A 17,733-nucleotide genomic window follows, 5' to 3' on the forward strand; every position below is an offset into this window, starting at 1 on the left:
ACTGAAAGGGAGCAACATGAACCGCCTCCTCACGCTGTGCAAACCTGTCCAACGGGATACGGCACCGTCACAAATTCTACGACCGTTACCCTCAAGAATCCACAAAATATTCAGTAAACACTGAAGGTTTTATTTGTGTTAAGCCCTTGATGTTTCAAAAGTATAAAAATAGCCATAGTTATGGCTCACGATGAGTTCTAGAGATTGACTGTCTTTTGTGGGGTCATGGTTATGGATTCCCCTTTTATGCTGTTTTATATGATACATTCGACCTAGAGGCACAAATGAATGTCTCCATGGACCACCGTACACGGGGACTAGATGAGTCAGCAGCAGCCCGTCGCTCCACAAACTCAGCGATTGGTCAACCTGCTCCGTACATCTGATGGCAGCAGATCCCTCAGGTTGTCCTCCACGATCAGCCCGCTGAGATTCAGCAGGGGACAGTCCCCGATCTCCACAGGCAGAGACTCCAGGCGGTTCCCTTTAACCTCTAGCCGCACCAACTGGGCCAGGTTGCCGACTCTGCAGCTGATATCTGACAGGCAGTTGTTTCCGAGAGCCAACGTCTTTATTCTTTTACAGGAGAACAGCTCGTCCGGCAGCGACTCGAGGGAGTTGAAAGCAGCGGAGAAGAACTGGAGGCCCTGCAGGATGCCCACCTCAGGAGGAAGGGAGGTGAGCTGGTTGTGGGAGACATCGAGGTGCCTGAGTTTGGTGCAATAAAACAGCCGAGAGGGAAGCTTCCGTAGCTTGTTCCAGCTGACGTCTAGCGTCTCCAGGGTGTGCAGCTTACTGATGTGATCGGGGATGTAAGTGATTTTGTTGTTCCACAGTTTCAGTGTCACCAATCGGTGGCAGTGCTGCAAGCTCAGGATCTCCTCCACTGTGCTGAGTTTGTTGTCCTTCAGGTCCAGCTCCTGCATATTGATCAGGCTGAAGACGGCACTCGGGATGCGCTCTAGCTCGCAGCCCACCACCTCCAGCGAGACCAAGCTGGTTAACTTCTTCAGGCTGCTAAAAGCCTGCAGCTTGACACCTTCGTTATGGATACACAAGCGCTGCAGCTGCAACGCGACATCCACCACGCTGGGTGGGATCTTGGTGAGGTCACAGTGGAGGCAGAGGACTCTCAGCGCTTTAAGCTCTCGAAGAGAGTCAAGAGTGGCACTTTTGGACACCTCATTGGCTAAAGGACCACTCAGATGTAACTCCTCCAAGCTATGCAGGCTGTACATCCAAATAGGCACTTCTTCTAAACTTTCAAAATCTAGACACAGCACCTTTAAGTGTGCCTTGAAGTGGTTCAGGGCAGAAAGCTGCAGCTTCACGGGGCAGAAGACCAGCGACAACTCCCGAAGGGAGTCCAGCTTTGCTACGCTCGATGGGATGGTGACGTTTTTAAGCTGCTCCAGTTTAAGCGATTCCACTTCGACAATCTCACAGACAGTGTCGGGGAGCCCCGGCAACATTGAAAGGTGGAGCTCCAACCGGTTTCTGGCGTTGCTGGCGAGGCGGGTGCGCAGCTTTTTGGCGGTCCACACGTAGTTGAGGTTGAGCTGATGGAGATGGCTCTCGCTGACCTCGGAAAGGAAGACGGCAAATCTTTTAGAGTACAGAGCATCATATTGGTCCACGAGGTGCAGGAGGAACGCAAAGTCGTTCTTCACATCCGGTATGTCGTTGATGCCCGTCTCCAGTCGGACCTGCTCGAAGGAGTACTCCTTCAGAGGTCTGTGGAACTGCCAGTAGAGGGTGTAGATGCACAGAATTCCGTAAACTCCCACGAAGCAGATGTAGCAGTAGGCAAGCTTGGAGAAGAGATGGGCTTTGTTGTGATTACAGCAATAGATATCAAAACCAGTCAGCTCCGGAGGGATGTAACAGCGCACTATTATCTCTATGTTCGGTACCAGCACCGACGTGTAGATAATGATTACAAGGAACTTGAAGACCTTCAGTGACGTTTGTAGCACGTACATGACATACAAGAGGTCCGCTTCCTCGACGTGAGTTCTGAACTTCTTCACTTTTTCAAACAGAGCTTTGGCCTGCTCCCCCTCCTTCTTATCCAAGACGGAGGCGGGTGACTGAATCTCCGGGAGTTTTTTTTCTGGGTTGGACTTGACGGAGGAGGAACGAAGAAGCAGGACCGAAGCCTCCTCGTCTTCCGCTCGCCGATCCGTGGAATCTTTTGACATGGTGTTCCTCCTCCAACTCACCAGCTTCTCCTCTCCTCTTTCCTCAGAGACCTCACTCAGGGCCCTCGTGGTCCAGGGAGAATCAAAGCACTTGCCCAGGATGGTGACGAACAGGTCAAGCTTAGAAGACGTCCCGGGGAACTTGAACCAGAAGCTGCTTGCTACCATGAAGATCATAGTGTGGATCACAACCAGGTACGGGAAGAACTTTGCGAACCAGTGGACGTACTTCTCGTAGCAATAGTGGTTGACAAACACATACTGGGGGATGTCCAGGTTGTTCTTGCGACCAAAGACCTCCCTGATTTCAGGCTTCGCAGGTGGGTCCACCGTGCGTTGCGACGTCTCGTTGTCCCTGTAGGTCCGGATGTAGCTGCAGTCGATCGCTTCGGGCGTTTTGCTGGTGAAGGGGCTGGGAAGGCACGAAATCTTGTCTTGGGTGAGCTGTGGAAAATAGATGAATGGGAAAATAAATAGACAACCTATTTTGCTTCATATAAACTTGGTTCAAGTCTTGATAGAGGTATATCCCAGGGGTTGTCCTCACGTGCACAGGTACTTTTGTAAACTGGAAATTCCTCTTTCATTCTCAAAGAGTAACACTCAAACACGACACGGTCCGTTTCCCATTCTCAAAACAAGAGTTTCTGAAGAGATTTCAGCACAAAATCTCAGTTTTCAGGGACACGCGTTTGAAATGCTGAATCTTTCTTTCATTTCAACGTTTTGATTCGTATCGAAACTTCCAAACACTTTAAAGATAAAACTGGAGGAAACAAATTTTTTTTATTGTTATTTTAAAATCGAAAGAGGGCATGTCCTTTAAAAGAATGTCCCCCGCCTATGTTGAGTAAATAGAGCGGCAGGTGAGGATTGATTTAAACCAGAACAATTAACCGTCTCTGTACTAAATTATTTGATTACATTGTTTAATTTCCCTTCTGTGCCAAATACATTTCTAATGTGACACAGAAATAATGATCAGGTGGGGAGAGCCGCAAGTTAGTTAATTAGTTTGGTCTGAATCCTCAGTACGTGGGTCGGAGGAGACGTGGGAATGAGTGAGACTGTCTGCGCTTGTGCTTGAAGGACAGATAACAGGAATTGAACAGAGCAGACGGTGCGTGGGAACCAAATATTCCTCTGATATGCCTCAAAGGACAAACATGATGCAAATGTTTCACCTCGGGCAGAATCGGTGTAATCATTTACGAACGAATGAGCGTATCACAAAGTGGTCTGTAGCCCCCCTCACCTGCAAGGTGCACCCAAAGACACCAATCATCAGCATGGCAACGCATAGGTACTCCGAGAAAACATCCCACCACGGTTTCAGCACCCGATACTTTGAGTTCTGCTCCGCCCCGAAGTTTCTGAATTCCCCCACTGGGATCATCCTGGCTGCTGCTCCACGCTGATGAAATAAAAAGATGGACCGTAAACACTTTAAAATGACATGACACCAAATAGGCCTACCTCATGCTGTGCCAGCAGGCGGGACTGAAGAGGGAGGCTGCCAGACACAGGAGCCTCTCGCCTTCAATGAATGAATGTGTGCAGGCTTAAAGTGGGTTAACTGGTTTGGCAACACAGTTAACTGAAATGACCGTCTTCACAAAAGGGTTGATGTCATTGTTTTGGGAAGGGTTACTTTACTTACACCAATACTCGACCCCCTCTAACGACACCACCAGCACTTGTTTCATGGCCTCTTTATTTTCCAAAGAAATTAGACACTTGGGGAATAAACAAAGTTGATAGCACACCGTGCCAAACATGCACGTGCGTCGTAATTTATAAGTACAATTTGGTTTGGTTTTGTATATAACTATTAAAAGGTTGTTTAAAACCTGCAGCGTGTCCGATAGGCTACTGGAACTCACCGTTTCTTAATCACACTAACGTGAGTGTTACCTGTTCGTAACCTTGCTGTTGACTTTCATGTCTTAAAAGTAGTTTCAGTTCGTTTTTACAGATTCAGCAGTAAAGAAAACAACGGTGCTTTCAGCTTCGCACAGGTGGGTTTCACATACCTGCGTCCGAGGAGGATTCACTTGTGTCCAGTGGGAGTCGCGAGCCAATAGTCATCGTCAGAGACGAACACACCAAAGTCAAGTTGGCGGACACCACGTACGACATCCGGGGAGGATTTTCAAAATAAAGACTTCCGCAACAAGCCCACCCCAGCGCTAACAATCAAGTTTAGATATATTCACCTCCTAGATCTCTTCTAGCAGCGTATTACTCATAGCTGTAACTACATTTAATTTGTTTACTCATTGTAATAACATAATAATCTAAACATGCTTTGTTACAAATTACAAAGTTACACGTCTTCGGTGTATGTCTTAATTATTAATTTTATTTCCTATCATTGCAACAAAGAAAAACGAATGAGAATAATTCTTAAAACAATAGTCACTGGTTCTTTTTAGAAATATATTTATGACATAGTTTTCTATGACTTCAATGACAACTTAAACTACTTACTATGACATTTTACATGGTATTTCATCTTATAATATTTTGCATACTATAGTGTGGCTATTATGCAACATAGTATACGTTTTTTATGAGAAAAATACTGTAAATACTATAGTATATCAGAAAATTTGAAAATGTTATAATAATAATAATGGTACATGGATTCATAGAGAAGGAGAGCAAGAGAAGAAAGGAGCTCAGCGTTTCGTCCCCGGCGGTCTATTGGCTAATGAGTGTTATCAAGTCTTCTCTTACACGAGGTCAGTGGGTCTGCTGGTTCCACAGAACTGAGGGCTGCGGCTCTCATCCAGTTTTTAAAGAATCTAGGAACCACGAGTAACGCAGCATTTAGGGAGCGCAGCTGACTCGTGGGGAAATATGTTACTTTAAAGATCCTTAAGATACGACACCAGAGAGGACTAGTGCTGTAACCTCATTGTAACCGAATGTTCTAGTCTCTGCACAGCATGTAGTGGTCAACGGTGTCCAGCGGCATGTTAAGGTCCAACAACATGGAGACAAATACTTTGTCTGATGCAATTAAGGCGTAAACCGTATAGTTTCTTGGAGAAGTCTAATATAGTGTACAAAAAAAGCTATAATATAGTAAGTAAAAAACATGAATGATCATAATATAGTATGTTCAAAAAAGTCTGCGAATTGTTTATTTTAAAAGTCATAACAGTGTCAAAGTGAATTTATGTTAGATACATTTAAAAAGTTAAATTATTATATGTTGAAAGAAAATCAGAAAAATCTAATATACTGTCCAAATAAATCATGAAAGTCACTATACGGTACATCAAGGGCAATAGCATTTTGACAGAATTATCAGGATGATGACTTTTAAGTAAGGATATATCAGTAGTAGTATTTAATACCTTAGTAATTAATATCTTTCAGGTTTGTCAAAATGAGTTGTGTTGGCAGCAAACATGGCTGGTTGATTTATTCCTCTTGTGGCACTGACTTGTTCATTTTAAATAGGTGGATATAATTTGAGGGGTCGTCATGGCGCAGGGGGTAGAGCGGGTGTGCTGTTGGTGGTTCGAGTCTCGACTGCCCCATGTCCAAGTGTCCCTGAGCAAGACACCTAACCCCTAATTGCTCACTGGGCAAAATGTGAAAAGCCATGGGTTTAAAGTGTAATGTTAGTCGCTTTGGATAAAAGCGTCAGCTAAATGACATGTAATGTAATGATGGAGGAACAGCTCTGGGATTATTATTATTAGTTTAGAATAAAAAGGCCAGCGTGCCCTCTGGTGGCCACTCAGCATAATCTCAAACACCTCGAAACCCACATTTCTGGTTTGTTTGTAAGTGGATGTGTCATTTTAAAATGTCTAAAGAACTGAGCTTATAAAATAATTTCACGACTATAATAGTACAACAAACATATTTTATTTCAAAATGTATTATTGTACAGGGTATGTTTGCTGGAAAAGAAAATTTACAAAGCAGACATTAAACATTCTAATTTCCATTCCAACAACTGACGCAACTGACGAAAAACAAGTCCCTTTAGAAGTGAAGCATTTTCTTTTTACAAACATCCAAAATGAGCATTAACAGGCATTTGTACTTAGTTACAAGTCATGCTAGTTATTGAAAAACACAACACCAGAGTCCAATGCAGTACAACGCTGATGTCAGTGAAGAGGAACGAGAAAACCATACTGAACAAATAAATAAAAAAAGGGAGATCTGAGATTCTGTACAAGACTTTAGAATATCAATGTACAAAAAACATCACTGAAAAACATGTTTAGCTTAAATTGCTGTTAGAAATACACTTATTTGTTATTTGTGTACAATGCGTGAGCACTACATTGCAACACTTCTCTGAGGTCTGTTGCGCGAGAAGGCGTCTTGTTCGTGTCAGTAATCAAGGTTTTTCTAAAAACACTAAAATGTTTAAATGCTACGGTCTTCCTATTCCTCTAAACGCCGTCAAAGCCCGTTTTTTCGTTCTCTTGGCACTTCATACACCCAATTATACTGGATCAGACTCTCTGACACCTGAACGAGAAGCAACACGGCCACTTTCAACGGCAGTAATCCCATTTCAACATACCAGTGGATATTATAGATGGACATATTGGTTACGATGCAGTTTTAAGGTTCTGCTTCTCCTCCACAAGCAATTCAAATGATAAAATCAGGCCTCATGTAAGAACAACTTGCAAGTTGTCGAACAGGTGATTTAAGATCATTTGTGGCGATGAACTTTCTTTGGTGTAAACTAAAGTCAGCGCTGTGTGGATACGCTGCATTATTGGAAAAATAAAATTGTCTCAATATTTTTTCTGATTAAATTAGGAGATGACATGTGTTGACGAAATTGAGCTCTTTGATAGGTGCCTATGAATAAAATGTATTAATATGATCATTGGATGTGCTCTGGAATTGGGACACAGTGGAGCAAACGTGACAAGGTTCAGGACGGGGACACAGAAAACGCTTTCGCTTGAGGCCTCGTCTTGTCTGTCTGGCTCAACTTAACCAATTTGGACACACAGCGATTCTCTGTGTAACGTAATGGCACTTTGAACTCTGCTGTCAAATGCTATGTTTTGTAGCATTTACTTTTTATTATAATGGCTTCATTTTAATGTCTTGTTTGAAGTGTAAAGAGCCCCTGAGCCGTTAACTGGCCCGTTTCCGTGTGCAGCCCTTTCCTCCCATGGCTCAAACCTGGCATGTGACGGTCCGACAGAACGCTCCACATGCCACCCCCGAAAACACAGTTCCCCAAACTAACTGACCAACTTACCAGCCTGGAAAAGTGGACCGTAGGATCTGGGGTCATACTTTAGGATAATCCAATGCGGATACTTCAATATTTATTCCACTGCACTTTTACAATAAAGTTTTTTATCATTTCTTTTTTGCTTGTCCAGAACCAATGAGGCAGCGTGTGCGGTTTCACCGTGGTCTCAAATTTGTTGTGAGGGTCTTTGTTTTGGTAAGACAGCGTGGCGTTTTGTGCTGCCCGTCCATCTGTGTGTGTGTGTGTGTGTGTGTGTGAGTGAGAGAGACAGGCTCCATCAGTCCTAAGTGCCAAAGGACCCGTCCTGCCGCTCACTGCTGCAGGAGCTGGAGCCGCCGTTGGCTGACTGACTGGCCGGTGACGCGGCGTCGCTCTCCCTCTCACACGTATGACTCCGTTGCAGGTCTTTCTGGCACGGCTCCATGGTAACGGCCACTCCGACGCCGCTCCGCCCAGATGTCATGTGCGTCACCTCAGACCACGTGTCCTTCTCAGGGTCGTAACACTCCACGCTGTCCAGGAACGTGTTGCCATCGTAGCCTCCTGTGAACAGAACACGAAGAATCAGTCTCAGGAATAGTTGCATTCGCTCAATGAAACTAGGACCACCTACAACACTGTTGAGTCACAAAAAGATCACATAAAAAAAACATTTCGGAGGAGACTACTAAGAAGGTCAATACATTTCCAAAGGCGAGTGCTTGGACATCGAAGTTTAAAGTGTAGATTTTGCCGACCAAATAAACTTCTGGGTGCAACAAAAGCCCGCTCAAATCGTGCCATCTTCCCTCGCAGTAGTTACACTACTACTCACCCATTACATAAATGCTTCCATGTAATGCAGTGACTCCCAGAGCGCTGCGCCGATGCCTCATGGAGGCAGCGAAGCTCCAAGTATCCGTTTCCACATCGTAGCGCTCCACCGTGTTCAGCTGGTTGGTGCCGTCGTAGCCGCCCATCACAAAGATGCGATTCCCCAGTGAGCACACACCTGAGGAGGGTCAACGGCAAATTATAACAAACCGACAGACAAACAGCCTTTCATATCTGTGTAATATAAAAATTACGGATGTCAGCTTTCTAGAGCTTTCGCCAACCTTCCGGCTGACACGTTCCCGTCAAAAAGCAGCTCCCTTCCTCACCAGCTCCGGAGCGCACAGTGTTCATGGCGGCCATGGTCTTCCAGTCGTCGTTCTCGGGGTTGTAGCACTCACAGGAGCTGAGGCGGTTGGCCCCGTCGAACCCCCCCACAGCATAGAGCAGCCGGGTGATGACAGCGACACCTACACCGATCCGCCGGGTCAACATGGGGGCCACCAGCTGCCACTGGTCCCTTTCTGGGTCGTACCTGAACCAGGAACAACACATATTCATTGGTTTTATGGTTAATAGCGACCTGGTCCCCCGTCGGCCCGCTGAGGCCTCAAAGCAGAAACGGGATGTCGCGAACTGCCTCTTTACAGCGGCCATTAATAAAGCTCACCCGCCGCTACGTTTCCCCGTCGCCTCTGAAACTAGGAATCGGTGATCTGATCTCACCTGTAGCCGGGCGAACACACTGGTAGCAGGAGAAGAGTCTCGGCCTCTGCACTCAATTGATTTAAGGATTATTTTTTAATCTCTAAAGCACTACACGTGCTGGCGCCTGGTTACACCTCGTCCCCTACCCCACCTCCAGACTTTTTGTGATCACACAAAAGCCTGAATGATTGTTGAGAATAGTACAATGTTTCTAACAACCTTCTACACTAGCAACAGGTGGAACGCTCTAGGGGTCGGTTTCAAGTAGGAGGTTTAACAAACTGAGTTAAAGCCTCTGAGTTGATTTATCCTGAGATGGGAAACAGAGTTTGGGGTTTCAGAACAGCTGTTTAGAGTTTGTTGACTCAGAGTTGAGGGCGTGCACCACCACTGTATGAAGGCAGCAAGAACGAAGCCACGATACATACGTTTTACTAATTCCCAGTAGGAAAATTACATTTTTTTACACAGAATGCACTATACACAGGGTTGAAATACACACCCACACTCATATTTAGAATAATATCGCTGGTAAAAACTGGTTCAATGGTATTGAACCGATAATGTATTTTATTCAGGTGCGTCCCGTGGAACTCCTCTTTAATGGCTTCACTGGTTTGTGTCCAGGGAACAAAAACCTTTAAGAGACGTTTCAGAGCGACGCACACGTTTCTCAGGGCTCTGCATACAGCAGCTTTACTAATATTATAATGTTGTAAAGAAAATGTTTGCAAAAACACAAAGAATGCTTGAATGTGCGAGCATGTCCACAATGGGAGACATTAGGTATTTGAGGACGGGTGAGGTCATGTACATATTTGATGGACTGTGAAGAAAAACGATATCGTTCAAACAAGTAGTTATATGGAAATGACAATATATCTAATCAGGGCCTCAATATTCTCGACACGTTTAACGCCCTGCGAAGTAAAAGCACTTCTTCATCAACAGGATCGTCCAGAAAAAGACGTGACATGTTTGAGAAGACACTTTAGTCTTAAGTAACATAACATATCTATTATTTGTTCATATGTGGAAACTGCGCTACAATCCGCCTGATACAGAGTAACTCAATGAATGAGGAAATGAAAGCGTGCTGTGTGATTGGCCGAGTTGCGGTCAGAGGGAGGAGACTGTGAAAGAAACTCCAGGTTTATTGAAGAAAACCTGGTCGGGAGCAGGTTTGGTTCACAGGCTCAGTTACCATGGTGACTGACGCTGAGCTTTAGTTACCTCCCTTTGTGAAACAGACAAGCCAGTTTCCCCTCATGTCGGGGTTAAACTGAGTTTCCACTAAACCCGCTTCTTGAAACGGACCTCTGGGCTACATTGAAGCACTCACTATGTGTGTGAGAGAAAAAAAAGAACATCTGGTTTAAAGTTCATACAGATTTTTAAAAGTACTTAAAGATCCAACGATCACTAAAGCGAATGTATGTCAAGGGAAGTGAGATTGGAACACTTGGGCAGATGGAAACGTGAATACGGATTCTGCTGCCAGGTGTGAGCTGAGATATGGCATCACTCGCTGCGCATGTTGAGGGAAACAGAGCAGCGCCTTTGTTGCCAAGATCCGCTTTCCCCATCAATGAGTCACTTATAATAAGTCACATATGTTTGCTGAGTCATTGTGGTGTTCCTGGTTAATATTTGCTGCTGATTTTTACGGTTCTACAGAAAACGACTAAAAATAGAGACTGTAAGGAAACCGATTCATCTGCCTGTAGGAATGCAGAAAAACACGCACACAGGCGGGGAGGCAGTTTAATAAAGATGTTCTTTTGAATATTTTAAGGGAGAGTGCTGAAGGGTTAGATCACACAGTCCGTGGGAGAGAAACCATTTTCAGCCATGACGTCTTTTACTATTTTATAGCGTAACAAAATGTTGAATTAATCTTCCTCATTTAAGCTTTGTGTGAAATGTAAAAACCCATTACAAGTGTAACAAAAGCTTTAATGTTCCAGGAAGTTACCCGTTCCTGCTCTTATATGCTCATTAAGCAGGTACAATAAGGAGCATTCTCCTCTTAATCATGAATGCCAAATGTTGGGCTTTTAGCCACTGAATGTAGAAACCAAACCACAGAACCACAGTTTGACACGTCATTTCAAAACCACCGGCAGCCACTTGTAATTACATATTCTGTTATGATGAACAATAGATTGGGCTGTGGCTTCACTATACGTGTGACAAGTACTTGCTTTGAACCCTCCCCTCACTATAAAGCTAAATTTGCTTACCTTTCAACACTATTGTGATGAATGCAGCCATGTGATCCTCCGACTGCATATATCATCCCGTCGATGACGCCCACTCCGATCCGGTTCCTTGGCACGCTCATGGGGGAACACGGCAGCCAGCAGTCGTTCATCGGATTGTAGCAGTCCAGCGCGTTGGAGTCCATGTTGCCATCGGGCGCGTTGTTTCTTCCCCCCACAGCGTAGAAAAGCCCACTGATCACACACGCTGCCAGGCCACTGCGAGGTACCTGCAGGTCAGCCAGCCTCTGCCACGCCCCCGTACAGGGATTATACGCCTCCAGGTAGCTGAGAGACTGGCGGAAATAACCCCCCGCGGTATAGATCAGCTGCGGCACCTTCGGCGTTCTCCAAGAAATGACTTTGTTGGGCTTGTGGAGGGTGAGGTCCTGGAAGATCTGGGCCAGGTAGTCTTTGCACTGGGGGTCCCAGTCGAGAGACTGGAGCTGGGCCTGCAGGAAGTTGGGGGTGAGCGAGTGGCAGCGGACGGCCTGGAGCAGCGCCTGGACGTACGGCCGCCGGTTCTCCCGGTCGTAGCGAACCCAGGCCACGCACGCCTGGAAGACTTCGGACTCGCAGCGCACATTGAGCTCGTCTCTGCTGATGAGGGTGACCAGCTGGCAGTGGGACAGGTTGAAGAACTCCTCCTGGGTCGCCACCTACGGTCAGGACAGGAGACACAAGCGTTTTAGAAGACAACAGCTCAAGGAACTTTTCAAGTCAAATGTTTCACCAATTCGCTGCTACTTTTCCCACCAACGTTTTGACTTGACTGGGCGACCGTGGGTGAGTGGGGAGCACGGTCGTCCTCCAATCAGAGGGTTGTCGGTTCGATCCCAGGCCTGGCTAACCCGCATGTCGTTGTGTCCTTGGGCAAGACACTGAACCCAACATTGCTCCTGTAGCTGCGACTACAGTGTGTGAATGGTAGTTACTGATGGCAGGTGTCACTGTGTATGGTTCTCCTGTCATCAGTGTATGAATGGGTGTGAATGGGTGAATGATGTCATGTAGTATTAAAGCGCTTTGAGTGGTCGGAAGACTAGAAAAGCGCTATACAAGTACAGACCATTTACCAATATAGATTAGCGCACACACTGAACACTGGCATCCTGCCGTGAGCTTCCTGGTTGATTTCTAATTCATTGCGGCGTGCGATCAAACATTATGCAATGCGTGTCTTTCATGTAGAGAAAATGCATCTATTAAAGAAGTCAGGCAGACCTCACTGTTTTTTGTAAGACGTAAACCCAGGGGTGAGTATACATGACACACAGACTCTGCCCTATTTCTTATCATCTTATCTGAGATTAAAGTTGAATGTCCATTTATTGTTTTCCTGCTGCTAAGGTAAACACACAAAAGGCTTGTGGCCAGCTGACGGAGCTTTTCACTCAAACACAAGACACTTCACTCACTAAATGAGGTGTGTCAGCAGGTACATTTAGTCACGCCGCTGTGCTCAGTAGTAAAAACATGACGGATCATTATATAATAAATCCATCCATCTACACGGTCAACTCGTGAAGGCGTCCATCTTAAACCGGGTCGGTGCTGTACCTGGCTGAAGTTCATGTAGATGTACTCGCGGGCCTTCTGGTGGAGCTCCATGCACGCGATCTGCTCAGCGAAGTTGGCGATGCCGATGGCGTTGCTGGGGTCGAGCTGCTGCACGAGGAAATCGCAGCAGGCCTTGACCACGCTGTCGATCTGGTACATGACGGCGCCGTTCATCACATGGATCACACACTTCTCCCCCACAGAGATGCTGGCGGTGTAGGCGAACTCTATCAGTCGCTCCATGACCTGAATGAGTGAGGCAAGAGGCAAGGAGAAAGAAAGGGTGGGGGGGGGATGGTGGATAAGAGGAAGGATGGAGTTGAAGTGGATGCCTGTTTGTTGTGTGGATTTACAGGATATTATAAACAACATTGGTAAGTTAAAGAAGTGAAACTAAGAGTTTTCAGCCGAGCACTGCCGTACAGTTCCCAGTGTGCACGTGGAGTTGACCTTCGAGGAGCATTACTGCATATTACTGTTCATTCAGTGACAGAAATATATGGAAGCATAGTGAGTAATACATTCAAGACCAGTGAAAAACAAACATCAACTGGGTTCTTTTAACAGCGCATTCCCTTGTTGTAAGCACACTAAGACCTTTAACTTGCTCTATTCAGTTGTTAAAAAATACTTTTTTTCGTTGCTGAAAATCAAAAAGAATATATAGTAATATATATCCATTTTTAAACTGTACTAATAAACACAATTGGCACATTCTCACACAACAAATATAATGTGATTTATTGGTGTTAAAGTCTTTATCCCTCCCTCACATTAAGTAACCTCTGGCCCGTGTGTCCAGCAAACTGAAAAGAAAGACGTCAATCTGGGACGCTGCACCGTCCGACTCACCCTGGGATGGATCCCCTCGATGGACACCAGCTCCATGCCGCACTCCTTCAGGCCATTGGTGAACATGGCCCTGAAGACCGGCGACGAGGAGGCCAACACCACTTTGTGGGCCACGAAGTCCACCGCCTCCAGGTCCTTGTAGCGTACGCGCAGCGTGACGTCGCACAGCTGGCGCCCCGCGCGCAGCTCGTTCATGATGGCAAAGGCGGCCGCCGTGTGGCTCTCTAGCGTGTAGCTGAAGACGTGGTGGCCGTTGCGCGTGGACGGAGTCACCAGCGCTTTGTATTCTGTCATGCATTCTGTCATTTCCTACGTGGTCTCCCTCCCTCTCCCCCCACCGGCCTCTTTCTCAGGAACAGCGGGCGGCTCTATGGGGCATCCTGGCACCGTGCACGGCCGAAATCAAACCAGTTCCAAGTGGCACTTTAGGGGTTAAACAGGAAAGCTCTCCTGGCTACACAAGATATTCCGTTTGTGTGCAAGGGTTCACGTTCTGAAGAGTTCTCTTTTCAGTACCCGGGTCCAGCTGTAATGCTCATTATGGCACCACTACAGACTGCTGCCTGTCACGGATGGTCATACTTTCACATGTTGTTGGTCCAACAGAATCAAAACGTCTCACACTCAAAGTCCCTTCGGCTGTCAGAGGGGGTCAGCAGGTACAGAATGTTCTATGACTGTACCGACTCACCAGGAGCAAGAAGTTCCAACGTGCGTGTTGTTAACACAAGTGCTCTTCTTTCGTCTGTTGGGGAAATCAAAAGGAGTGTTAGTCCTGACAAACAAAAAACAACTGCAGTTCTTCACCGAATGAACTCAAAAAACAAAAGCCACCAAAATACAAAGTCATGAGATTTGCCCAAATTCAAATATAAACGTGGGATTGTAAAATCAAACTGAAGGACTCACCCTGGAGAGGTACAGACAGTATTGCTTCATTTTCAGAACAATTAATAATCCCCTCAGTCTGCTACACGTGTGCCATGAGATGTTGGGAGGGTAGAAAAACAGGGTTGAGCGCCAAAAGTGTCGCAAGCACGGGTCGGGGGGGAGTCGGAGGGGCTGGGGGGTGTTCGGTGGCTTTCTCCGTAGACGCCTTCCTCAATCCCGCCCAGCTATGGAATTTGTCTCCAGCGCTGCTGCGTTTACTCTGCAGCTTTTGGCTCAGCTGACAACTGGAAGGAAGGAGGGAAAAGGGGGAGCCGGTGAGCGTGTGTGGAACATACTTTAAAACTGTTCTTAACGCACAGTGACTAAACCCAGGCAGTTTAAATCGCTGTACACGGCTGATAAATACATTGTCCTACTTAACAAGGGGCTCAGCACCAGTCAGCCTCTATCGACTTACACTGACAAAGTCTATCTACGAAAAGACGCTGCCCTCAGGCCTTTCACCCCCCCCCCCATGGGGGAGGGTTTCTCCCCCGAGCAGTTAAGTAGAGACAGACCTTTCATTTTCAGGTTAACAGAGGTGTTTGTGATAAGACTCGTCAATCACAACTCAGCGAGTTACTGCACCACTGAAGACGTCACAAAACAAACAGGTGAATGCAGGGAATGTTGAGGGGGGTCATTGTCTGCTTCAAAAGGTCGACACAGTGACAGACTAGAATCGGATTCAGCTGGTCAGCATGACTGAGGGCTTTTTCGCTCAGTACTGGGACAAAACCAGCTGGGGCCCGAAGCAGAGGCAACGCAAACAAGCACGCTTTAAACCGATTCAAATTACACGTGACAACGATAAAAGAACAAGCAACGTTGTTGGAAATCTTTCCAGAATAAAAGTATAAGTGCCATTCAGTGCAAAGTGCAGCCAGCAGTTGCTTATTGTGCATCTGGAGTTTTCAGAGTTACATAATAAAGCACACAGGATGCGGACGTAAACACACACCAGGTTATCGTGTCCAGATATGTAAGGAGTTAAAATTAGTTTTTTTCCCTTTTCTTGTTCTCTGTCGAACAATTTATTAATAATAACAATAATGAAATCCACTCGGTTTTGACCCGCGGCCCAAGTATCTTTTTCAGTATTGAGAATGCAAAAGTCTGGCGTGTCCACGGAGGGTCACGCGTGTGGAAGCATCACGCAGCGGGTCAGGAGGAGGCCATCAGCCCGCAGTAACACGAAGCACGCAGAGGTGAAATTGTTTCACAGGAAAACACGTTGCTCAACAGTGAGACAGAAACTGCTTACAGACAAACAGGATCCGGAGTACTTTTGAACCGGCTGCAGGTCTCACATACTTTATGCAATCAAAACACAATGGCGGGTTTGAAACTGGAATCAGATTCTCTTTCGAAGAAAGAGCAGCGGTTTCAGTCTTTTGATGTTGAATGTAAACTACCAGTGGATCTGTTGTCTAATGTTTTAAACCATTTTCACCAGCCGAGCAGATCTGATTATATTCACAATCTGCAGATTATATTATCTATCAATATAAATGTATATGAATGTCCTGATATATGTCATTACATTAAAAGCACATGATCACAATTGGGATGCTGCAATGGAATTAGAAAATGCTTTAGTTAACATACTACAACAACAACTACTTGACTGTGTTTTTTCTTCATTTTGTCGACAGTGAAGTGAATCATTGTCGGGAGGGATCAGCTTTACAGGACGCTGATTGAGTCACAGCTGTAACTTAATAAACAAACATTCAGATGAGAGTTACGAGGTGGAACTTGTGATCCAAACATACGGTCTCGTGGATGACAGAGGGAGTGATAAAGGATCGATCCCCCCGGTTAGAGAACCAGGCCTGGACGCCATTTAGTGACACACACACACACACACACACACACGCACGCACGCACGCACGCACGCCAGTGTTGAACGTGTCGCTTCTCCTCGGTGACTCATCGTGAACTCTTCACCGGACGAACAGAGGAACGTTCTGTACCACAACATGACCCAGGGGAGCCTGTCCTCATATAAACACACACGCAACTACACGTCCGCGCCGTTACGTGAACATTAAACGTTAAGAGCTTTCTCACAAAGCGCCGCGCGCTCCCGCGGCAATCCTGCGCGCGACCGTTTAGATTAGAAAAAGAAGGACGAAATGTAACACACGTCAAAAGAAGAGTCCGCTCGCGTCAAATCCTCGGGCTCGGTTTGCGACCTAAAGTGAAGTCCCATTCATGACAAACCGCTCGGGACGCCGCCGGTGTGACGAGTAAACGTTTCGGAAACGGAGCTCGCGGCCAAACCGCCTCCCGACGCTGAAACGCCGCTAATAATAGACACGGGAACGTAACGGCTGAGAGCCGTGAGCGGTGCGCTCAAAAGCTAACAAAGCGCCACCGGAAGCTACAGCGAGCCGCCGCACGCAGCCGCACCGGCAGGACCCGCACGGAACACTCAAAACGAGGGAAACTCACGTTGACTTAGTTCAATTCCTCCATCACGGTCCGCCGAGCTGAGCGCCACATAGGAAGAAGTGTGTGTGTGTGTGTGTGTTGGGGGGAGGGGGTGTGTAACTCACGGTGACTAAGCATTGTACCGGCCTCTTCTCGCCTTCATAATAAGAGCCCGCCTACACCGCGCAGGACCCGCCTCCGTTGACGAGTAGTGGAGCTGAAGTAGGTCCCGCAGGAGGCGGCTTTTATTGAGAAAGAACGGGCAAAAAGGAAAGGGTGGAAAAACGAGGCTCGAAACAACAAAAAACTGACGCTTCCATTTCAATAAATTCTGATGTTAATAATACGAACTGCGACGTACATATTAAGCTGGTCACAACGTGTTGAAAAATACATTGCTTATAAGAGTGGACAACTTTAGTACAAAAAATAGGCAAAGCAGATTTATTATTACTTGCAAAATGGCGATAAATAAAATATAATAGTGCTCAAGAGACACGGATGTGGTGACCCCTAATTACATAATTACCCAAATGCACACGTTGCTTCCTTCTAGAAAATTCCATCTTTCTGATTGGCTGCTACAGAACACATCAGACGACAGACATATGCTCCACGCACCTGATGACAGTTCAGTAAATCCCCCCATCTGTCAAAGATATAATTCAGATGAACACAGTACACAAAATACTCTGTTCTGGCAAACAGCCACAAGGTG

The 17,733-nt window shown here is 46.2% G+C and overlaps 2 protein-coding genes across 4 annotated transcripts; both read right to left on the reverse strand.

Annotated features, from left to right (window-relative positions):
* Positions 1-112: 112 nt before the first annotated feature.
* On the reverse strand, positions 113-4,331 carry LOC120825224 (volume-regulated anion channel subunit LRRC8C). 2 transcript variants are annotated; one of them, XM_040186726.2, is made up of 3 exons: positions 4,235-4,331; positions 3,457-3,615; positions 113-2,645 (listed from the first exon to the last, which is right to left on the reverse strand). In XM_040186726.2, the coding sequence occupies exons 2-3, from the start codon at positions 3,595-3,597 to the stop codon at positions 354-356; spliced, it is 2,433 nt and encodes an 810-aa protein (XP_040042660.1). In that variant the 5' UTR covers positions 3,598-3,615; positions 4,235-4,331; the 3' UTR covers positions 113-353. The 2 variants fall into 2 exon arrangements, with proteins under 2 accessions (XP_040042660.1, XP_077936329.1); XM_078080203.1 differs by lacking the exon at positions 4,235-4,331 and having other exon boundaries at positions 3,457-3,616.
* A 1,739-nt stretch (positions 4,332-6,070) lies between these two features.
* Positions 6,071-17,257, reverse strand: keap1b (kelch-like ECH-associated protein 1b). 2 transcript variants are annotated; one of them, XM_040186482.2, is made up of 8 exons: positions 17,037-17,257; positions 14,559-14,824; positions 13,650-14,394; positions 12,798-13,043; positions 11,220-11,896; positions 8,598-8,803; positions 8,270-8,446; positions 6,071-7,998 (listed from the first exon to the last, which is right to left on the reverse strand). In XM_040186482.2, the coding sequence occupies exons 3-8, from the start codon at positions 13,953-13,955 to the stop codon at positions 7,739-7,741; spliced, it is 1,872 nt and encodes a 623-aa protein (XP_040042416.2). In that variant the 5' UTR covers positions 13,956-14,394; positions 14,559-14,824; positions 17,037-17,257; the 3' UTR covers positions 6,071-7,738. The 2 variants fall into 2 exon arrangements, with proteins under 2 accessions (XP_040042416.2, XP_077936330.1); XM_078080204.1 differs by lacking the exon at positions 17,037-17,257 and adding an exon at positions 16,729-16,960.
* Positions 17,258-17,733: the final 476 nt, after the last annotated feature.

The sequence above is a fragment of the Gasterosteus aculeatus genome, chromosome 9 (assembly GCF_964276395.1).
Source record: "Gasterosteus aculeatus chromosome 9, fGasAcu3.hap1.1, whole genome shotgun sequence".
NCBI classification, from domain to species: Eukaryota; Metazoa; Chordata; class Actinopteri; order Perciformes; family Gasterosteidae; genus Gasterosteus; species Gasterosteus aculeatus.